Raw genomic sequence first — 24,772 nt, forward strand, 5'->3', positions numbered from 1 at the left:
TGTTGGGTGCCCAACACTTTAATGTTGATTTGTACACTCCTTCTGGTGCCAGTAGTCAGGTTCAGAGAGTGGACGCTGAGTTTGTCAGCATCCATTTTCCTAACCACTGCCAGCGCTTTTTTTTTTTAAATTATTTTTTAAAGAGTTCCTCCTACTTAATATCCCAATTATATTAAGTGGGAGGCAGAACAGAAAAGCAATTTTGTTCTGCTTTTCTGTACTAGTTTTAGTAGCGCACATTTTTTTTTCATAGGGAGTGAATAGCTAATTGCCTCATTCACATGCATTTGCATGTGATGAGTGCTATTAGTTTCACTCCGTGTTGGACGTGCATTGGAGAGGCGCTAATCCCCTTATTGCATAAGGGGATTAGTTAGCGCCTATACAACCCACGTCCAACTGCGGGTTATACAGTGCGCTGAGCTAAGCGCACTGTATTGCATTGGCCCCAAAATGTGTTTTGCCTGTTGGCACCTGTTTGTTCCTTTTTTTTTTAGGGGGGGGGTGGCTGCCTGTAGCTAGGGATTCACCCATGTGTGAGGACTGCCGTCCTGCTTGGAGAAAGCAGAGTTGCTAGCTTGTAACTGGTGTTCTCCCAGCACAGCAGGATGGTAGTCCCCATGAGACTTGCCTCCCTGTAGAGTGGAGTCTTCACTTCATGGGTTTTATTCTTTTATCCCCATATGGTATAATTCATGCCGGAGCATGCTCAGAGAGGGTCGGTCCAAAGTTCTAGAAATTTTGACATAAGTTTGACGGGCTCCGTTGGATGATGTCATCCATGTGTGAGGACTGACATCCTGCTGTCCTCGAAGAACACCTGTTATATGTAAGCAACTTTGCTTTCCTTGAGTCCAGCCAGACTAGTTCAGGATACTCCTTGTTCTGCCAATGTATTATTTTTCTGATTTATTTTCAAAGCAACTGCTGGTGTGTGCTCGTCAGCCTTGGATGTTAAACCTTATCAAGGAATGCATGTTATTACCTTTTGTCTGTCCTGTTTCTTTTTCTTTCTCCCTTGGAAGCCCTCTGATTTTTGCTTGGGGAGTGAGGAAACGTTTTGTTTTAAAAAAAAGTTTTAGCTTGTTACATAGAATGTTGGATGGCTGAGATCAGAGAAGCCTATAAGGGACAATGTCAGCAAATCTATTATCTGTCTCCATTTGCTGGTTTGGCGGCATAACCCATGCCTATAGACTGGTCTGACTGGACTCAAGGAAAGGAAATTATCAGATAAGATCTAATTTATCTGTTAAGCTATGCACCTCTTTGCACTGGGAGTAATAGCAAATAACTTGATTAACATGGGATTTGCATGAAGGAGCTCTAATTTGTGCACACGTTTTTTGCTACATTGTACCTTATTATTACGAAGCCTGTAAACTCTTTGAAAGGAAGTTGATTTTACCCATTTGTGGTTTTAATCACGATGTCCCTATGTTGAAATTAATTGTATGCAGTACCGTGAAAACTGTTAGCGCTGAAGAATAAAATTAATAGCATTTTTTGTTGTTTCTGGAAATATGAAATGCCAGTAGAGGAAGTAGTACTTATGATCTGTTTCTTTTAGGTGCCCGTTAATATAGATATACCATATTTATACATATATGAAGGCTTTGCAGCTATTGGTCATCTATCTACTCAAATGTAAGTACCACAAACAGGTTTTCTCAGCAATGAGTGGTCCATAAAAAATGTGAATTTTCACCCCCTTTAAAGTTCTAGAGGCAGATTTATTTAGTAGTTGAGTGGGTAAGTTATCTGGCTAAAGTTTTATGCAGGTAACTTTATTTGGACTTACCCGGATACGTCTTCTGCTGAATATGTGCAAATAGTACAACTTTTTTCCCCTGACCAGAATTACCTGTGTAACTTTATCTGGAGAGTGCTCAATATGTGTGCTCACCAGCTAAAGTTTAGCCCTGCCCCTGGACTATTTCCATTGACATCCTTTTTGTGCACACAATCTTTGTGAACACAGACTTTGTGGTCAGTGGGAATTAAAACATCTGGTTTTGTTTGGGTAACTTAATTACTTGGACAAGGCTTTTGAATATCAATCTTTTTAGTATGCCCTATGACTTTAGCCTTTGTTAAATTGGTGCAAAAGAATTTGATAAGCATGACATTCCAATGTGCCTTACAAAGTACTGTCTACATCTGAGTTAGGCCAGAGGTTTCCAACCTCTTTTGGGCAGCGTGGACCCCCTTTTTCAACCACCAAATATACTCTGCTTAGCTGTTTTTTGTTAAAAACGTTATACTGTTATTATAGTCACTCTGTAAAAGCTGTTAAATGCGTTACAATGTAAAGCTATGTTGCTGACTCCATGTTGACTATAAACCGATATGATGTCCAACAACGAATATCGGTATAGAAAAACCTTAAATAAATAAATAAATGATACTGCCTCAGAGCCAGTCCCCATACCTGAGGGGCGACACAAAAACACACATGTACTTTCATTTTGAACCTTACCATGGGTACAGTGAATGCACGGTCATTTCCTCCTCCTTTTTCTGTGGGTAGAATTTTGCTGGAAAAGTGCATTTGAAGATCTGAAAATGCAATTTACATGCCTACATTTTCTCCTCCTGTCACTGCAGCTAAAAACACATGCACTGTGGAACAATGTGCTTGGGGGAGAAATTTTCAAACACCCAAGTAATGTGGGATTCTTACTCATATAAATCAATTTGAGAACTGTTCTCTGTTTTGAGAGGTAGGAGGTCAATAACTTAAGTGCCCTTCCTTCAGCAAACAGAAATGTTTTACAATTCTTTAACATATACCTTTCAGCATGTCATTGCATCTATAAAATATTATGGGCACCAAATACAACCTACACAGATTGCGATTGAAACATATTTGTATTAATTTTTAAATATTTCTTTTGCTGTTTGCCCAACTGTCTCACCTGAAATTTTGAGATACCAAGGATATTGGTCACTGATAAAGTTGCCCTGTGTTTTGTTGGGCCAGTAGAATGTATTCATGGGGCAACCAAGAATGCTGATTCACAGTCACAAATCACAGTGCTGGATCATTCTCCAGACAAATTACAATGCTAGATCATTGTCCCCTATTTCATGTCTATATCAACATCTGCAAAATATAGTTAATTCTGTTCTTTCTTATTTAGAGAAAAGCTATTCAAACTGAGAACAAATGATGAAATACAAAAATAAATATGTATGTGTAAGCCCATGTCCTCTATGACAAGACACAAGAGATATGGGATAAAAGTGTCCTTTTGTTTGGATTTCTATACTGCAGCATGTCAATGTTGCATGGTCGAAGATTAAAACTGTGAACCTTTTCATCTGCACTTTTATCCCTATTGATTTTCTCCATTTATCCAAGACCTCTTCCCTGGTGTCTACAACAATGCTGCTAATGGTGGATGGAAGTGACACGACTGCAACCTCACAGTACGGTTTTGTCACATTGCCTATTATCCAGTTACTTACAAGATGGCTTCAGAGAGAAATTCACTTAAATACCCTCCCTCTGAATTTATTCTCCCCTTGGGGCAGATAATGTGGGTGACCCTCTTCCTTATATATCAAAGTTTGGAAACTCAAAAGTGTTGCTTACATGATCAATTTGTGGTTCAGCAGTATCAGGTGTCAAATATGATTCCCCAATAGAGTAACTTATTTTGCTGCTCAACTAAATAATGTCTACGCAGCAAAAATTTAAACTGGAAGTCATTTTTTTCTTCAGCCACAAAAAATAACTAAGCTCACAATGCAATGTTATTGCATGACAAAGGATCTGGTAATACTGGCGGTTTACAGCGCCTACTGAGTCAAATGTCACAAAAGGATGTCCAATGAAGTTTAAAATGGAGGCTATAAGTAATAGTTATCTGCATGCACTGAAGTGCTATTACATAACTTACTGGGCAATGTGAGAACTACTGAAGGAATGGCAGGGTACAAGAGGAACAGAAGAGAGCTGGTGAAGTATGGCTCAAGCTGGCTGAAAGCCAGAATCTCTCTGCATTAAGATGTTGGCGTACACCCTTCTGATCACCCAGGGCCTTATGTGGATATGAAACAGACCTAAAGATATGGTTCACTTGGCTCCAATTCCTATGTATTGTCTTAGCATTTTTGGAGCCTAAGATTATAAAACATGCTACTGCAGAAAAAAAATGAGTTCAACAACCATATAATGTAAATAGATAGTCTTTGGCATTTTTGTGCTGTGAAGCATCCTCTCTTTGTAGAACATATTAATGCTGATGCTTGTTTAACTACAGATGGATTTGTTTTGTGGAATTTAATTATGTTATTTGTAGAAACACTGGCTGGTCTGCTTACGTCTAGGTGCCCAGTTTCTTACTCATTAATTTACAAAATGCCACTGACAACATTTTTTCAAGGAAGCAGTTAAAAAAAACAAAACTTCTGCTATAGACAGGCAGCTGCAAGAACTTACAGGAACCTGTATTCATATGGGTTTCTCCCTTTCTCTGGGTCCATGTTAAAATTCTCTTGCAAACTGTACCCTCCCTATATTGAGAATGACTTAACACAAACCAGAACACGAGTTTTATATATACTGTCATTTTCTAAAGCACATTAGACATTTTCATTCTGAAAATCAAAGAGGACAACTTACCAAAGACAGTTAGCTCAGCTGGGTCACTGTCTCTTTCACCAACCATGTTGGTTCCAACACAGGTATACATTCCCGCATCACTCTTCCTAGTGTTTGAGATCATCAGTTTTCCATTTCGAATCTGTGTTAAAGTGCAATATACATTCACAATACAATATTTTGATACAAGTTATAATGTTCAACTTCACAGAATGTTATCAACAGTGTAATAATTCTGTGTTATTCTGATCTGAGAATACAACTACAGGTCTGAAACGTGTTCTCTGACAACTTCTACTAGGTTTGGTTTTCAGGTTAACCAAAATACATGCATTGCCATGGTTGTCAGACTAATGCTCAAATTTTAAAAAGTCAGCATGCGTGAAATCTGGAGGATATGCTCGTGGCTAGGCCATGTGCTCACCAAGCACATTTTAGAAACAGCCCAGCCACGTGCGTATTTCCCGGAATGCGCAGGTGCTGGGCCATGCAAAAGGGGCGGGGCAGGCCGGGGGCCGACCCTAACAGTGGCCATTAGGCCCTGTCCCGGGAAGCATGTGCCAGCAGCTGGCCGGCGCGCGGAAATTACTTCTGCTCCAAAGGAGCAGTACGTATTAAAAGGCTAGGTAGGGGGTTAGGGGTCGGGGAGATGAGAGTAGAAAAGGTAGGAAAGGTAGTTAAGATGATAGGGAAGTTCCCTCCCAGGCCGCTCCTTAATTGGAGCGGACTGGGAGGGAAATGGGAAAACTCTACTCCTGTTGCCGGGCATATTTTTTTTTTTAATACCCCCTGTTGCGCACAGGAGAGGTCACCCGCCCACTCATGCATGCACGGAGATTAAAATCCGGCAAGCATGTGTGCACGGGAATCGTATTTTATAACATGCGTGCGCCAATGCGCACACAGGTTATAAAATAGCTACGTCCATGTGCGCGTGCCAGGAACCGCGTGCACATGAACGCCCGCGTGTTATTTTTAAATCTACCTTTAAGTGTATGCAAATCCATCTCATAAATATTTGTTGCTTTCTTTGTAACCTGATATAGTTGTGGTTCTGAAGGATTGAAGTCAAGAAGCACTGGTTTATGAGAAGGGATCAATGTTATCATGAAATCTGTTTAAAGGAACACCATCAGGTTTTGAAATGGGAATAAAAAATACGAAAAATTGCATGTTTATTAATATAATGCAATAAAGAATATATGCAAATTCACACAACAGGATTTGCCCATCTTGCCAAACCAGGCCACTATAAGCCTTTGTTGAAACTCTGTTGCTCATCTGCACTTTTCTATCATAGTTTCAGACAGATACCAGCTATCATGTTGAGGCATGTCATGCCCTACTGAGTTTTTATTAGGGATGGTCATTTGTTTTTTTTTAACAAATGCCAAATATGCAACAAAAGAGGCCATTTTTGGTTGTTCCAAATGGAACAAACTGAAAATAGTCTCCTATGAAAATACCCAAAAATGTTCAGATATTTTCATATTTACGGCATTTTTTTAAAGGGTTTCTGAGGGAAAAAGACTACCCAGACCCAGAATCTTTGGTAAGTCTGGAGGTTTAAAAATAAAATTGTTTTCCATCAAGGATATATATAACTACTTGCATAAAAGGTGTTTGCTTCGGGTAGGCAGGGAGGCAGTTGTTATTTAAAAAACACCATCTATTAAAGAAACAAAACAAACATTCTTTCTGATGCTACACTAAGCTTCCCATACTAGCCCACAGGTTTTGATGAATGTGCCATGGAGTGATCACCAGTTAGATCTCTAGAGGCCAGCAGGAAAGACAGAATCACAGCTACACAACAGACCAGGCAGTTTTTGCTTTTTTTTATTTTCTCCCACAAGACAATAAATTGTGCATGCACTGGAAAGAAAGTTAATATTTCCAGGCTGAAGAAAATAGTTAATTGCACTGGAGCATGTATACTAAGAATCATTCAAATATCTTCCAAAGACCCAGCATCTTTTTTTTCTTTCTGCAACCAGTAATACTGCCTTCCACCTACTTTTTTTTTTTTTTTTTTTTTTTTTAAATACTGATTCAACAGAATCCATAAATGCAACCTGTTATTAGTACAATGAGCACCTGTGTTTTTGTAGGAAGTAAACAGCCCATAGGTCAGTAAGCACCATAAAGAAGCCCCACTATAATGTGCGCCATTAAAATGCAAGGCAGATAAAATGTCAAGTTTTTCATTAGATTAACTTCCCAGGATATAGGAATATGCCAAGAGCGACAAACCATCTTTATGTTCCAAAGATGGTAGCTAGTTTCCAAAGCTCATAATCCCAATTATTTCCATATAAAATAAGTGCCCTTTTGCAGGCTTTTCTGAAGCATATTTGATGTTATTACTAGATTTTAAACCTTCCTTTGGTGCTCTGTAAAAGCTCTGTATTCAGCACTCAACAGTAATTCCTCTGTAATGTTTGAAGGTCAGTGCAGAGAGATTTCTTTGCTAGTAGCTCACACTCATAATCCAATGAGAAAACGGTTAGAAGAAAATACAGCTACATGAAAAGACCGAAAGATATTCCAAAATGCGCCAAAATTAACAAGCTCGACTTACGCTTATTCTTTCTTCTCTGTCGTCTATGCGAATTTTGTCTTTTTTCCAGTAGATCGTGGGCTCGGGGTGCCCTCGGGGAGGCTGGCACTCCAGAATTGCAGGTTCTCCAGCTGCCACAACAACATCTGTGGGGTTTTGCCGGAAGTCATCTCGTAACACTATTCGAATATAATTAAAAGGAGAAAAAAAAAACCAGTAGGCATCAGAAATTGCAGCATAATTGAGTGTACTGGACAGTTTGAGCTATAACAGCCATCTGAAAACCTATACAATTCAAGGATTCATACTTTCTTAATCAAAGAAGTCTGAAGCCTCCTAAAACACTAGGTCCTGATCAACCAGTCATGGCAATGCATGGATGCTTGTTAAGATAAAACAAGTGCCTTACAATTTAGTATCACTTTTTAAGCTAGTTCTGACTCTGCCCCATTGAAATTCAAAATGTTTTGGGGTGAGATGAATTGGATTTGATGAGTTCAATGCTAGTATTTTTATTTGGCAACCTGGTTCATCTTTACTCAGTCCTTGAGTTGGGTCAACAGAAAGATTTAAAATTTAATTTATGATTGCCGCCCCAAATTATGACTCATGGCAGCAATCATAAACAAATAAATTTAGCCATCAGATGAACATTCCAATGAGACTCGCCTTTGTCACTGACAGAGAAGTCGGGTCAAATGCTGGACTTTGGTATCTTTTTTGCTATGTACCACTATTTGATTTTTCCCTTCCATTGTTTCCACTATTACCCCTCCTCCCCCCCCCCTGGTTAAATAAGTTTATTGTAAAACACTGTTGCATATTTTCGTTAACAAGTTTATTGTAATGTTTATTGATTATTGTAAATGTTTTTTGTAAAGCATATTTTCATTGCATATTTTCATTAACAAGTTTATTGTAAAGTTTATTGATTATTGTAAATGTTTTTTGTAAAGCACTGTTGCATATGTTTGTTCTAGTTCGCACAGCTGCAATGTTTCTGTTATCTGTGAACCGATGTGAGGTTACTAAACAAATGTCGGTATATAAAAACTGCAAATAAATACTTAAAATAAATAAATCTTGCTGAGCTAAGGAAAAGGTGACATGGATTTCTTGCGAGTAAAAATCTGAACACAGCCAGCTTCTGCTTGGAAACTAGAATGCACTGTAACAAAGCCCACTTGGCACAGAGATGGCTCAACTGAACTATGAGCCCAAATGGCCAACCCTATAAAACAGAATGTTTTCCATATCTATGGTGGGGATGCTTATTTCAAAATACTGCAACAATCACAATGCAGACAGGTTTGTTTTTTTTACTTTTCCAAAGCTCTGTTGGACCTACGTGTGTACTGATAATTCAGCTGCTGCACAACCAACATGCACTCTGCTCTGAGGAAAGTTCTTTCTTAATGTGAACATCTTCTGGTCTTCTATTTAGCTCATTTCTAATCAACAGCATGTGGGCTTCAGTGGTACAACATTTGGTAATCTTAAGTGCCATCACTACACCGACATTCATCTCTTCCACACGTTTTATTCTTTTTATTGCTCAGTATATACCATGATGTGAGATTTTGTTTCAGCAAACATTTCCATAAGGATAGGGTGACTCACTTTGGTCTACTCATTAACCACTTTTACATTGCACTTCATGTTCACCCTTCTGGGTTCTGAAAAATTCAGCTAATACATCTGTCTCAGTGCTCCTACAGCAACTAATTTTGCCAAACAGTGCCTGCATGAAGCAACCCAGAAATCACCAAGCCATTAGAAAACTGAACTGGGCACAATGGGTTAAGTTGCACAAATCACACTGCTGTAAAAAGGGATTAGGTTCGACTCCGTGCCCTGAATTTATAAGACATCCAGCTTGGAGTTTCACTTACAAGTGGGACTCGGTTCCATAAAAGTGGTAGCTGTAAATAAATAGTCTGGATAGAGGTAGTGAAAATATAATTTAGGGCATTTTATCTTTCTTGTATCCCAGCCACATATGGATTTTATTACTGATTTAGCATGGTCCTCAAACTTAATGGAACCATGGCCCTCTGAGAAATTAGAAACCACTGCATCCAAGTAAAATAGTAGTCAAGGATGCACTGGCAGAAATTCTATCTTCTCAGCCTATAGTTGAAGAGTTAATTTACTGCTTCTCCTTTTAATATTAGTTAAAACCACAGGAGGTGAGAAGTCTACTTTACCTCATTTTGTATAAAAAAAAAGGGCATGTCTGCTACTGAACAGGAATCATAACAAAAAAGTGAGATTCTTCCTAAAATGTCCTTAAATTTTAAGGTCTGTGTGCCCAACAGTGATTATATTTTATAGGAAATGTTCAAAACTGAAAATAAATATGCATCTGGATTGTATCAAATTCTATATTCACAAGTTTCCTACATTTATTTTCATCATGCTGCATAATGTACAGAAGCAATTTCATTATAGGTGATTGCATGCTATTACATGTATAAGACTCTCAAGTTGCATATTAGCAAGGTGACTAAAAACTTTTAAAATGACAGCACACAGATCCCTGGGGGTCCACAGCCCCAGTGACTGGCAGCATGTAGTGTTTTTTTCAGGTATCTGACATCTACCAGAAGAGCATATTTGGTAGTCTGAAGGGTGTTCTCTATGGTGGATTCCCCAACACCATGCCAAAAACCCTTAACTGCAAAGAAACATGATTATTGCCAATCATCTTCAGGTGGGTATTTCAACCATGAGTACACAATGAGAAACACATCTTTAAAAACGCAATCCAGACAGAAACAGGATGAAGGATGCATGTTGATTATAATAGTTGCTGCCGAGCAAGACAATGTTAGTGAACATTATCAAAGAAAGATAACCTTGTCAGATGAAATCACAATAGCAGCATATGAAAGAATTTTCAAGGCTTTGTCTAGAATATATGCCTTCTCCTCCACTCTCAGAAGTGGGAGGGCATGGGAGCTGAAGAAAGGAAATGAGTGCAGAAACAAGGGAATTTGCAGATTATTCCTATAACCACATCTTTTTTATTTATAGCTGCTTAGGGGTTGCCAATTTTACTCTACTTGTATGTTCTGAGAAAATGCTGCAGGCATTTCAATATGGATCCAGTATTCTGTCAACTAATTCCTACTGTTAAATGTGTGTGCTTTTGCCAGCTGACCACCAGTATAGCCCCCAATATCTGGACTGAACAGCGCAATATTAATATGCCTTGCTGTTGATATGGTCCGGATTTCTGTTATTCTGTGCTGATGCACTTGTTAATAAGTAATACCTTGGAGATATATGGTCAACACAGGAGTCTAAGTCATTCCTTTCACCATGCTCACGGTCTCCTCAGTGGGATAGGGCTCCAGAAAGCAGGATACACCAGGACAGAAGTCCCTTTTTGGCTAGTTTTACAACCTACACCTTGTGGAGGGTTTTACATAGTTAAAAGAAAATATTGCCAGTGCCAGAAAGATGTGTCTGATATCCTGAAGACTATGAATATCAGTTGTCCATAACAACATTCTGCAGAATAATCAATATTTTATCAGTGTTTTCTCTTAGTTCAGCAACACTAGATTATCATTTTTAAAACTGTTCAAAGAAGATGTGCATCTATGAAACACTGAATCTTATAAATTTGGGTGTACGAGTTCTGAATATGTGCATGGTGTATTAACTACTGGCATGACCATACCTAAAATCAACAGCATTTATAATAACACTTTCAGGTCAAGCACATGCAACAGTATCAGAAATTTTTCACTATCAAGGCAACCGTCAAATCCATCAGTCAGGCTAGGCCCTGCTCACATGGAGGCCAATGTGTTAACATCAGCTATTAGTGCCGCTTATTAGCATGCATAACAACCCTTGTTAATGACAAGCAAATTATTTTTGTATTAATTTACTAGCATTAAAGTTAGTGTCTTAATTTGGAAATTACCACAAAAACATAACTGCACCTGTGGAATGTATAGTAAACTTTTTCGCATTAATGGGTTTATGTTCACTTTTACTTGAGGTAATGTGTTATCTTTCTATACGCTAATAGGTAAAGAGCTGTTCTGCATAGCTCTGCATCTCATTACTTGATTGAATTAAAACTCTTGCAAGCTAATTAATGCACTTTAAAAACTCTGTTAATGCATGTAAACTAAATTACACACGATAACAGCACTTTTAATGTGCATTAATGCTTGTGAACGTCTAAGAGCACCTTAGTGCTTTGATCTCATTGATAGCTTCTAACTGTGGGTGGGCTCTCTCAAGGAATCAAATGCATAATCTTACTTCTAGGGTGCTGGAAAATGTATTTACATGAGCCCAAAAAGAAACAGCATCATTCTACTGGAGGTCAAAATGAGTCTAGATTTTTTTTCCCCTTAATCCTACTTTCTACTCTCAACAGCTACCAGGCCCTTCAGGAAAATAAAATCTTCATAGGATTTACATTTACATGATGATTACAAATAACCATCTGTCTGCTTCTACTTTTTCAATCTGGTCCTTGTCCCATGAGCCTTGAGTTGATGGTCAAAGCAGCTAAGCTGGAAAGGAAGTAGAAGAGGCTTGTCAGGAGGCTCAGAATAATTATGCTCTTTTCCCAACAGCATCCTGCTTTTTTGCAAGCACACTGAGAATCCAAGATTAGCAAAAAAAAACAAAAAACACCCTAAATACATTTTTCTCTCTATTTTGCCTCAGTGCATGGTAGTGACCTAAAACACAGCTACATCTGTCAGACTTGACTAGAGGGTACATAGACAGATAGGAGCTAAATACAAATGTGCTGTCGAGGCTTGCATCCAGATACATCATTAATGCTTCATCCCTCTAGAATCCCATTCTGTGACAGATGAAAGGGCAAGGGCCTTACAGCTTCTCTAGTCCCTTTAATAGAACTGCTTTGATTTGGTGATAGATAGATAGATAGAATATCAGTGGGTCTCACGTCATGCTATAGAATTTACCATCATCATTATCATCATTTTGGGATCCTGCCAGGTACTTGTGACCTGGATTGACCCCTGTTGGCAACAGGATCCTGGCTTCATGGATCTTTGGTCTGACCCAGTATGGCTAATCTTTTGTTCTTATGTTTCCAATAAAACATACAGTCACAATGTGATTCCTCAAACCAATCAAATATTTCCTGATTTGCCCCATTTCCTGACCACTTGTGTTATTTTGTCACTTTACAATAACACAAATGTATGAGATTATTTTTTTTCCTATGTTAACTCACACAATTATATTGTAAATCAGAGAAGATTTAATTAAAGACTACTGCAAATTCTTTATAGAACATTACTGGAAATGAATGTCATGGTCACATAGGAAGCCAAGAGTTTGGAAACAGCATCTTTACAATTTTTAACATTTTTTTAAACATATTTAATATGATGCTGAGATACTGGGAGGTTGGTTTTTATGGTTACTGCAGGCATGGAATTCCTCGCAGTAACATTACCGTGTTTCCATGGGTGGCTGCCATTCCTGCGGTAACATTAAGCACCACGTTCCCACAAACACAGTACAATGAAAAATCAGTTACAAACATATAAAAAAATATATTATCTATATGTTGCGCCGGAGGTGGACCCTTGGGCCGAGGTAATGCTACCCGTAGGAGGGAACCTATAGGTCCCCACCTTCGGCAGGCAGAGAGGGCTGATGGACGGAGGCTAGCTGGCGCTTCCCAATACCAGTCCTCATTCCCCACGGGTTGAGACTTTGGGTATCGGGGCCAGTTGGACTTAGGTGGCCTCCGTCAGTGGTCGTCGATGGGTGGATCGAGGACAGCCCAGAGGCAGCAACTAGTGTAGGTATCAGTCTGTACTGGATGAGGCGAAGTCCTGGCGACCCGGGCGCCAATAGGAACACAGTCTGACAGAGGGTGCCCAGCAAGAGCAGGTCAAAGCCTGAATGAACCACGTCCAGGACAAAAGCTGAAGAGGCAACTTTAAGCAAGCTGGGATCAGGGCAGGTGGCAATCTGGAAGCAGTGGCAAACAAGGCTGAGGTCTAGACGAGGTCTAGATGAGGATCAGATGCTGGAGAGAAGCAACGGCGTAGTCAAGCAATGCAGAGGTCCAGGGCTGGAGAGAGGCAATGGAGTAGTCAGGCGATGCAGAAATCTGGGGCTGGAGAGAGGCAACGGAGTAATCAGGCGATACAGAGGTCCGGGGCTAGAGAGAGGCAATGGAGTAGTCAGGCGATGCAGAAATCTGGGGCTGGAGAGAGGCAACAGAGTAGTCAGGCGATGCAGAGGTCCGGGGCTGGAGAGAGGCAACAGAGTAGTCAGGCGATACAGAGGTCAAACTAGGTCAGCAATCCGAAGTTGAGATGAAGGAACAGGAACAAAGGAACAAGGACAGGAACGAAGGCAATCAAGATCGGGAAACAGGAACTGAAGAGACAACGAGTACTCGACTAGCGAGGGGACCTGTTGCAAAGGCAATTTGAGAGAGCAGAGCCCGGGCTTATATACCGGAGTCCGCCAACGTCATCATCCAGGGCCGCGACCAGGTTCCCGCCACAGGCCCTATTTAAAGACTAGCTGTGCGCGCGCCCCTAGGGAAGGGTGTGGCGCTGGTCGGGATGGCGTCTCTCTGCGGGCCATGCAGAAAGGCCTGACGCAGAGCATCAGGAGCTGCAGCAGAGCTGGAGGCACCAGGGGTGGCTCGAGGATGGAGCCAGTGGCCCACAGCTGCCAGAGACGAGGGATCAGATGCTGGATTACTTTGAAAGAGGTGAGGGGGCCAAGCCATGAGTCTGCCGTGGCTGGCGCGCGTAACACTATACACACACACATATATACACACAAAACAAACTCCCCCCCCTGAAAAAAAAAAAAAGAAAACAGTAGCCTGATTTTAAAGAGAGGTTTTCAAATCAACAGCTCCCACACATACTCTAGGTAACTGCATAGTTTATTTATAACAAAATCCTTCACTTAAAAAAAATCATGGTAATTTTCCTTTAGGGAATATAGCATTGCTTATGAAAGCAACCAAAAACCAAAACATTTTTAAAGAATTATCAGAAAACTTCACACAAATTTGCTTTCACCTAGTTGGCGGAGGGCAATATTCAAAGCCATTTCCATAAGTAAATAGTGATTATCCTGGGTAAAGCGACCTGCCTGAAAATCTCAGAGCAGTTAAATTGTACTGATGATGCTAAGGTGTGTACTTTTATCCACACTAAAAAGAGGCATTTCTTTGGGCATGTTCAGGTTTCGAGGAGCAAGACAGCACACCTGCGATATCTTCAAAAAGAAAGCCCCACTAGTTTCCTCTTCTCAGCTGCACAAGAGAGCAGGTGCAAAGTACTCAGGTGGTTTGTGTGAATTTTCAAAGGTAATGGACCCATGTGGTTTCCCTTTCAAAATCTGGCTAAAATACAGGCATGAAAGCTGCCACAAAGTCTGCAATTACACGGGCTTTTTCAAAATTATCCCCTAGAGGTCTATTTTAATTGCAATTATTATTTGGATTTACAGCACGTACTATATGTTACATTAAAACCATCTAAAAGTACTGCACTCTCAGAATGCCATGATGCACAAACTCAGCTGATTCTAGATTGGGTGGTCTCTTGGAGCACATTTCTAGTGCCTGTAGTACATAAAAGTGTTGGGGGAAGAAAAATATTACTACTATTACATTAATTATTTCATTTCATTAATGGCACAGATGTTTTATATTGTATTTCAGCCAGCGGCTGTAACACACAGTAGAGATTGCATGGGCTCATTTTCCAAATTGTGTCCATGTAAGGCTAGATTTTTTGCAGCAGGGCTTCCCAAAAACTGTCCAGGGTTCCCCCTTCCAGCAAGTTGAGCTTTCAGAAATCCATACTGAATATGCTTGGGATAACGTTGTATATGGCACAGATTTATCTCATGATGTTCACTACACATATACTGGAAACTTGACTTGCTGTCAGGTTTGGGAAGCTCTGGTCCAGGGATTACAGGTTACAATATGTGCATGGATGACTGTACATGTGACTGCAGAGACCACTTTGGAAAATTACAAATGTCTTCCTCTACCTGGCCTGTAAATAACTGTAATATAGATATGTTATTTATGGAAGATAGAATTAATAAGCTACATGTTTGATTTGGCAATTTTCTCTGGGGGGGAGTAGGGAAGAATTCATAATGACACTTAAACATATGAGGGATTCTTTTGATGTGGCCTGGAAGCAGTTAATGCATTCTGATATGGCCTATAAAGTAGCTCTAATTCCTTTCAACAGCCAAGCTTCCAATATGATTTAGAACCTTGATTATCCCAAGTTAAAAAGTATGTATATGGCAAGATAAATATTTTACTGAACAGAGCTGGAGATCTCTTCCATTTAATTTTCTGTTGACCAGGGACAAAATGAAAAAAAATAGATATATATATACACATACACACACACACACTTAGAAGCATGGTAAGTGAAATCAAACTTCCATGCCTATACCAAAATTCCAACAATGCCCACCCCTCCCCCATAACTCCCTCCTACTCCTCTCCAGTAATGAATTCTGAATGCTGCAGTTAACATTCAGCAATCTCATTACCCATCTACTATAAATCTTCAAAACCATTGCTGTGTTTTGACAGTTAACCAGGAGAAGTGGAAGCAACACGCATAGCCAAGCATTTTTTTATGAATGCAAATTTCCTAAAGACCAAATTTAAATGATTTAGAAAACCACAGATTACACTTGTGACAGTAACAGTAAGAAGATGGGGAAATTTTGCTCTTGCAGTGGGAGAAAAATCATGATTTTCTTGTAACATTACTCAATAAATTTTCCCAAATAATCCTTTTCAAACGTATTTCCCAGGCAAGAATCCATAACTGAAAATGCTAAAAAATACACACTATGTATTATGTAAACAAGGACTTTGCAAGGATTGCCTGTATTATTTCATATGTAGTAAGGGGCAACGGGACAAAGGTCAAGTGACTCAAACACATAAGAGATGGAATGGCCATGTAAATCGTGGCCTAAAATTTCTTAATGCTGTTACAGTAAGAACAATTAACATTTACTAGTTTTCTTCAATTTGTCATTAATGATTTGTAATGTCTTCTCAGTGCTTATAATTGGTCTTCACAATTTAAACTCATCAGCCAACAGAAAGTAGATTTCATCTGGTGGAACATATAAGGCCATATTGGAATAAGATATACAGAAACCACATTTCTTGTGTAAACAGAATAGAGCAATTGCATGTTTAGAAATACAATCTGAAGTATTTCATACCAATGGAATGTGATGTCTTCCCAGTGCAGCAACAAGGCAGTTTTTTCACTAAAACCTTTGCCACTAATATGATCAATTGCAGTAGGGCTCTTGTATTGCCTGTATCAACATACCATTGAGGGTCATCCATAATGAAGCACAACCTTATTATATAACCATAATATCTTACATTAAAGGGAAACTGTCAATTTATCAATATATTTCTGCATCTGTGCCAATAAATTGCTTTAAAATTTCAAAGCTAATAATAAAATTAAATAATGAAGCTCAACCCCTCACGAAGGAAAGCAGAGTTGCTTACCTGTAACAGGTGTTCTCACAGGAGAGCAGGATTTTAGTCCTCACATGTGGGTGACATCATCAGGATGGAGCCCAATCACAGAACACTTTTGTCAAAGTTTCTAGAAATTTGACTGGCACCACTGAGCATGCCACCAACTCTGCATCCAGCAGGGGTCTACCTTCAGTCTCGTTTGTAGTAAAGTATGAGCGAAAAATAAAATAAGAAAACATAAACGGACCCAATTCTGCGGGGTGGTGGGTGGGTTCCATGAGGACTAACATCTTGCTGTCCTGTGAGAACACCTGTTACAGGTAAGCAACTCTGCTTTCTCACAGGACAAGCAGGATGGTAGTCCTCACATGTGGGTGATTAGCAAGCTATAGGATGCCCGAATGGTTTGTAGCCAAAATACCTAATGACATGCAACAAGCACAACAACTGCGGCAGTTTTGGCTATCGGGGCAGCCTGGTCATCTCCCTGGGTGCAGGAAGGAAGTTGGGTTATCATATAGGAAATAAGTTTCACAGGACCGACTGGCCGAAGATGGATTCTTGTCTGCTAGCCTTGTCGAGGCAATAATGAGATGCAAAAGTATGGAGGGAGCTCCATATGGCAGCTCTGCAGATGTCAACAAGAGGTACAGAATGGAGGTGTGCTACGGACATTGCCATTGCTCTTACTGAGGGTGCCTTCACACATTCTTGGAGAGGAAGTCCTGCTTGATGATAGCAAAAAGAAATGCAATCTGCTAGCCAGGTGGGATAGAGTCTGTTGTTTGCCTACCGGGGAGCACCCAATTTTGTTTTATCGAAAAAGACAAACAATTGGGTGGACTTTCTATGTGCTGAAGTGCGATCTAAATAAAAGGCGAGAGCGCATTTACAGTCCAAGGAGTGGAGAGCTCGCTCACCTGGTTGTGAGTGAGGTCTTGGAAAAAAGGTAGGGTTATAGGTTGATTTAAATGAAACTCCGAGACTACTTTTGGCAGGAATTTAGGATGAGTACGGAGTACCAAGCGGTCATGAAGGAACCTAGTATAAGGTGGATATGTTACTAGTGCATATAACGCACTGACTCTGCAAGCGGATGTTATGGCTACTACAAAGATCACCTTCCAAGTGAGATGGTGAAGCTCGCAGGAATGTAAGGGCTCAAAAGGAGGCTTCATAAGTCGTGCTAGAACAACATTAAGGTCCCATGTAAGAACTGAAGGCTATAGTGGAGGTTTAAGTTGTAGTAAACCTCTCCTGAAGTGAGCCACGAGGGTTGAGCTGATATCGTGGTATTTTCGATACATTTGTGATAAGCAGCAATAGTGCTGATGTGTACTCGGATGGAGGAAGTCTGTAACCCAGATTCCAAAAGATGTCAGAGGTAGTCTAGACATTTTACTGTGGAACAGGAAAAAGGGTCTATGTCCTTTGATACGCACCACGATGAAAATCTTTTCCATTTTGCATAATTATGATCTTCTAGTAGAAGGCTTTCGTGAAGCTACAAGGACTTGGGATACACTGTCAGAAAGGTTTAAAGATTGCAGAATCAGCCTTTCAACATCCAAGCTGTCAGGGATAAAGAGTGGAGGTTGGGATGATGTAAAAGGTTGTTGTTCTGCGTTATTAGCATTGGGTCTGAGCCCAGGCGAAAAGGTTGCTGGACTGACAGGTCGCTGAGGATGGGGATCCAAACTGACCCGGCCAGTGAGGGACTATGAGAATCATTGTGCTCCTGTCCTGTCGTAGCTTCACGAGAGTATTGCTGATGATTGGAAGTGGAGGGTAAGCATAGAGGAGACCTGTTGACCACGAGTGGGCTAAAGCATCTCGTGAAGATGTCTTGTGACTGCAGTGTAGAGAGTAGAAATGGGGCACTTTGTGATTGTGTGGTGACGCAAAGAGGTCTATTTGTGGATGACCCCATAGGTGAAATATACGGTTTGCTACAGCAGGATCTACGGACCATTCATGGGGATGAAAGGTCTGACTGAGATTGTCCGCTAGCACCTTGTCCACGCCCCAGGTAGGCCACTCTCAGTAGCACAGAATGGGAGAGAGCCCAGGCCCAGATCTGTGCTGTCTCTTGGCATAGGAGATAGGAGCCTGGGCCCCCTTGCTTGTTCAGGTACCACATTGCTACCTGATTGTATGTTTGGATCAGGATTACTTTGTTTGAGAGGAAATCCTGAAAGGCGAAGAGGGCATATCGAATTGCCCAGAGCTCCAGAAAGTTTATCTGATGCTTTGCTTCCGCCGTAGTCCAAATACCCTGGGTTTGGAGGTTGTTGACATGAGCCCTCCAACCCAGGGTGGATGCATCTGTTGTTAATATGATTTGAGACTGTGGAGGCTGAAACAGTAGTCCGATCAGTAAATTGGACTCCTGTATCCACCAAGTGAGGGAGAGACAAGTTGGTTGGTGACATGGACAATGTGAGACATCTTTTGATTTGACTGGGACCACTGGGATTTTAAAGTCCATTGTGTCATTCTCATGGCTAGACGAGCCATGGGAGTTATATGAACTGTGAACGCCATGTGACCCAGCAAGGTCAAGAGATGATGAGCCATAGTGGTTCGGCAAGATTGTACCGATTTGGCTATGATTGATAATGAGTGTGCCCTGCTCTTTGGGAGAAACGCTTTTGCCTGGACAATATCAAGATCTGCTCCTATGAATGATATTGTGTGAGATGGAGTCAGATATGACTTGGGATAGTTGATTAGAAACCCCCAGTGATTGGAGTAGACTGATTGTGTAATGGAGTGACTGAATTGCTCCATTTTGAGTCTGAGCCCTGATAAGCCAAATCGTCCAGGTATGGATAGACGTGGATATTGTTTTTCCATAAATGGGCTGCTACAACTGCCAGGCATTTTGTGAATATTCGTGGGGCTGATGCGAGCCTGAATGGTAGTACACGGTATTTAAAATGTAGTTGACCTACTGTAAATCTGAGGTATTTCCGATGAGGAGGGTATATCGTGATTTGAGCGTAAGCCTCCTGCAGGTCTAGAGAGCAGAACCAATCTTTCTGCTGAAGCAGTGGAAGCATGGTACCCAAGGTTACCATTCTGAAATTTTCTTTTTTGAGATATTGTTTAGGGCACTTAGGTTCAAAATTGGATGAACGCCTCCTGATTTTTTGGAATTAGGAAGTAACAAGAGTAGAACCCTTGGCCTCAATGCTGTCGAGGTACCAGTTCTACAGCATTTGATTGTAGGGATGTGAATCGTTTTAGGACGATTAAAATTATCGTCCGATAATTTTAATATCGTCTTAAACCGTTATGGAACACAATACAATAGAGATTCTAACGATTTATCGTTATAAATCGTTAGAATCGTGAGCCGGCACACTAAAACCCCCTAAAACCCACTCCCGACCCTTTAAATTAAATCCCCCACCCTCCCGAACCCCCCCCAAATGACTTAAATAACCTGCGGGTCCAGCGGCGGTCCGGAACGGCAGCGGTCCGGAACGGGCTCCTGCTCCTGAATCTTGTTGTCTTCAGCCGTCGCCATTTTCCAAAATGGCGCCGAAAAATGGCGGCGGCCATAGACGAACACGATTGGACGGCAGGAGGTCCTTCCGGACCCCCGCTGGACTTTTGGCAAGTCTCGTGGGGGTCAGGAGGCCCCCCACAAGCTGGCCAAAAGTTCCTGGAGGTCCAGCGGGGGTCAGGGAGCGATTTCCCGCCGCGAATCGTTTTCGTACGGAAAATGGCGCCGGCAGGAGATCGACTGCAGGAGGTCGTTCAGCGAGGGTTCCGGCGCCTCGCTGAACAACCTCCTGCAGTCGATCTCCTGCCGGCGCCATTTTCCGTACGAAAACGATTCGCGGCGGGAAATCGCTCCCTGACCCCCGCTGGACCTCCAGGAACTTTTGGCCAGCTTGTGGGGGGCCTCCTGACCCCCACGAGACTTGCCAAAAGTCCAGCGGGGGTCCGGAAGGACCTCCTGCCGTCCAATCGTGTTCGTCTATGGCCGCCGCCATTTTTCGGCGCCATTTTGGAAAATGGCGACGGCTGAAGACAACAAGATTCAGGAGCAGGAGCCCGTTCCGGACCGCTGCCGTTCCGGACCGCCGCTGGACCCGCAGGTTATTTAAGTCATTTGGGGGGGGTTCGGGAGGGTGGGGGATTTAATTTAAAGGGTCGGGGGTGGGTTTTAGGGGGTTTTAATGTGCCGGTTTTGCAATTTTTTGATTTTTCACGATTTTTCACGATATTTTACCCCCCCAAACGGCAACAATACGATTCCCTCCCCCTCCCAGCCGAAATCGATCGTTAAGACGATCGAGGACACGATTCACATCCCTATTTGATTGTAGAAGGGTCAAGAGCTCCATCTCGTGGAGCGGGGAGTGACTGTTTAGATTTGTGACTGTACAGGGTAACTCGTTTGGTGGTATAGTGAGAAAGTTTAGACAGATTCCTTGGTTGATCACAGTTAGGACCCACTGATCCATCGTGATGGTGTGCCATAGACTGGAAAAAAGGCTCAAACAATCTCCCACTGGAGAGTTATGAGAAGGAAGAGATTGGCTGCTGTTCTCTACGAGAGAGTCAAAACCTAGAAGCCGGACCTGTCTGTGGGGCTGGTTGGGTTTTAGGCATTCTAACCTGACAAATCTGACCTCTTTGTGGAGGTTTAGATTGTCGTGGACGAGATTGAGGTGGATAATACCTTCTCGGTTTATAGGTGAACCATCTAGGATCTCATCTGAAAGATCTTTTACTGGTGGATGGATAATCCGCAGAAAGGGTAGACAGCTGACACAAGGTGTCATGGTGGTATTTTAATTGTGCAACTGTTTCTTGGATTTTAGTGCCAAATAAGTTGTCACCGGTACATGGAAGGTCCACTAATCGGTCTTGGACCTCTTGTCATAAGTTGGAGGACTTGAGCCATGCCCAATGTCTGGCACTTATACCTGCTGCAGAAACCCTGGAGGCAGTATCAAAGATATCATACACCGCTCTTATCTCATGCTTGCCAGCATCTAGACATTTGAGGAGGATGTTGTTAAGTCCTTCCTGGTATTCTTCAGGTAGATATTCTGAATACTCTTGTACCCTCTTCCAGAGGTTTCTGGAGTATTGAATCATATACAGTTGATATGCTGCAATGTGTGCTATGCATATTGATCCATGGAAGACTTCATCCGAAGGCGTCTAATGATTTCTGCTCTTTACCTGGAGGTGCTGAAGAATGAGGCCTGGATCTTTTAGATTTCTTTTGAGCAGACTCCACCACTACAGACTGGTGGGCGGTTTTGTTTTTTGGAATCCAAGGGCTGATTGCATTAGACAAATGGCATCATCTTTTCTGTTTACCAGAGGAACTGAGCCAGGATGTTGCCAGTTAAATGTAGCAAGTCCAGCAGCACTTCATGAACTGGAACTACCTTGACCTCCTTAGGTGCGTCTACAAATTGCAACACTTCAAGCATTTTGTGTCTGGCATCCTCTTCTGTTTGTAAATTAAAAGGAATGGTGTCAGACATTTCCTTTATGAAGTTCGCAAATGTCAAGTCCTCAGGTGAGGAACGACGAATTTCCTCTGGGAAATTCTGATGATTCATCAGATGGAGCTCTTGACCCTTTTACAATCAAATGCTGTAGAGCTGGTATCTTGACAGCAATGGGGCCAAGGGTTCTACTCTCGTTACTTCCTAATTCCAAAAAAATCAGGAGGCGTTCGTCCAATTTTGAACCTACGTGCCCTAAACAAATATCTCAAAAAAGAATCATCCCCCCAGGGTTTATAAGGTTGATCACCAGCACCTCCAGCCAGATCTGGAGGTGGCACCAATGGGAATCGAGGTGGCATTGATGGGGGCACCGAGGATGGTGATGTCATCAATGGCATCAGTGTTTTTGAAGGACGATGAGGTGGTAAAGAGCCCGATGCTCCTGGAGTTGGCTCCGGCATCAGTAGATTCGGTTCCTCATCCGAGCATAATGGAATCGGCGGCATTATAGGAGCCAATGGCAGGGTTGGAAACGGTGTCAATGGTTGAGCACCATAAGAACATAAGAACATGCCATACTGGGTCAGACCAAATGTCCATCAAGCCCAGCATCTTGTTTCCAACAGCGGCCAATCCAGTCCATAAAACCTGGAAAGTACCCAAAATTTAAGGGGTAGATTTTCAAAGGGGTACGCGTGTAACATACGCGCGTACCCCCCGAAAACCTACCCCAAACCCCCCCCCCCTGCACGCGCCGAGCCTATTTTGCATAGGCTTGGCAGTGTGCACAAGCCCCGGGATGCGTGTAAGTCCCAGGGCTTGCAAAAAGGGGCGGTCAGGGGTGTGGCCAGGGGGCACTGTTAGGGATCGGGGGCATGTCCGGGGGCGTGTGGGCGGTCCGGAGACGTGGCCGAGTGCCCCGACACAGCGGCCTGTGTTGGGGCCTGCCGCGCCGGCACACTAAGTTACTACTGCCCGGAGACACTAACTTCTCCGATAAAGGTAGGGGGGGGAGTCTAGATAGGGCCGGGGGGGGGGGGGTTTAGGTAGGGGAAGGGAAGGGATGGTGCTGGGGGTAGAAAAAAAGTTCCCTCCGAGGCCGCTCCGATTTCGGAGCGGCCTCGGAGGGAACGGGCAGCGCGCGCAGGACTCGGAGCACACAAGTTGCACAAATGTGCACCCCCTTGCGTGCGCCGACCCCGGATTTTATAAGATATGCACGGCTACGCGCGTATCTTATAAAATCCAGAGCACTTTTGTTTGCGCCTGGTGCACGAACAAAACTACGTGCGCGCGTATGTTTTTAAAATCTACCTCTAAGTCTATTCCATGTTACCGTTGCTAGTAATAGCAGTGGCTATTTTCTAAGTCAACTTAATTAATAGCAGGTAATGGACTTCTCCTCCAAGAACTTATCAAATCCTTTTTTAAACACAGCTATACTAACTGCACTAACCACATCGTCTGGCAACAAATTCCAGAGTTTAATTGTACGGTGAGTAAAAAATAACTTTCTCAGATTAGTTTTAAATGTGCCACATGCTAACTTCATGGAGTGCCCCCTAGTCTTTCTATTATCCGAAAGAGAAAATAACCGATTCACATCTACCCGTTCTAGACCTCTCATGATTTTAAACACCTCTATCATACCCCCCCCCTCAGCCATCTCTTCTCCAAGCTGAAAAGTCTTAACCTCTTTAGTCTTTCCTCATAGGGGAGCTGTTCCATTCCCCTTATCATTTTGGTAGCCCTTCCCTGTTCCTTCTCCATCGCAATTATATCTTTTTTGAGATGCGGCGACAAGAACTATACAAAGTATTCAAGGTGTATTCTCAACATGGAGCGATACAGAGGCATTATGACATTTTCCGTTTTATTCACCATTCTCTTTCTAATAATTCCCAACATTCTGTTTCATTTTTTGACTGCCGCAGCTCACTGAACAGACAATTTCAATGTGTTATCCACTATGACGCCTAGATCTCTTTCTTGGGTTGTACCACCTAATATGGAACCTAACATTGTGTAACTATAGCATGGGTTATTTTTCCCTATATGCATCACCTTGCACTTATCCACATTAAATTTCATCTGACATTTTGATGCCCAATTTTCCAGTCTCACAAGGTCTTCTTCCAATTTATCACAATCTGCTTGTGATTTAACTATTCTGAACAATTTTGTAACATCTGCAAATTTGATTATCTCACTCGTCGTATTTCTTTCCAGATCATTTATAAATATGTTGAAAAGTAAGGGTCCCAATACAGATCCCTGATGCACTCCACTGCCCACACCCTTCCACTGAGAAAATTGTCCATTAAATCCTACTCTGTTTCCTGTTTTTTAGCCAGTTTGCAATCCATGAAAGGACATCGCCATTTGCCACCTATCCCATGACTTTTTACTTTTCCTAGAAGCCTCTCATGAGGAACTTTGTCAAACGCCTTCTGAAAATCCAAGTATACTACATCTACTGGTTCACCTTTATCCACATGTTTATTAACTCCTTCAAAAACGTGAAGCAGATTTGTGAGGCAAGACTTGCCTTGGGTAAAACCATGCTGACTTTGTTCAATTAA

At 41.9% G+C, this 24,772-nt stretch overlaps 1 protein-coding gene across 14 annotated transcripts in view; it reads right to left on the minus strand.

Moving 5' to 3' along the window:
• The window catches only part of ROBO2 (roundabout guidance receptor 2), a 1,949,228-nt gene that overhangs the window by 253,149 nt on the left and 1,671,307 nt on the right, over nucleotides 1-24,772 (minus strand). For all 14 annotated transcript variants that reach the window (XM_029577976.1, XM_029577972.1, XM_029577965.1 and 11 more), the window contains 2 exons: nucleotides 7,191-7,348; nucleotides 4,631-4,751 (listed from right to left, as the gene is read on the minus strand). In XM_029577976.1, the coding sequence (XP_029433836.1) occupies nucleotides 4,631-4,751; nucleotides 7,191-7,348 (279 nt within the window). The remainder of the gene's footprint in view (nucleotides 1-4,630; nucleotides 4,752-7,190; nucleotides 7,349-24,772) is intronic.

This window comes from Rhinatrema bivittatum, chromosome 15, assembly GCF_901001135.1.
Source record: "Rhinatrema bivittatum chromosome 15, aRhiBiv1.1, whole genome shotgun sequence".
NCBI classification, from domain to species: domain Eukaryota; kingdom Metazoa; phylum Chordata; class Amphibia; order Gymnophiona; family Rhinatrematidae; genus Rhinatrema; species Rhinatrema bivittatum.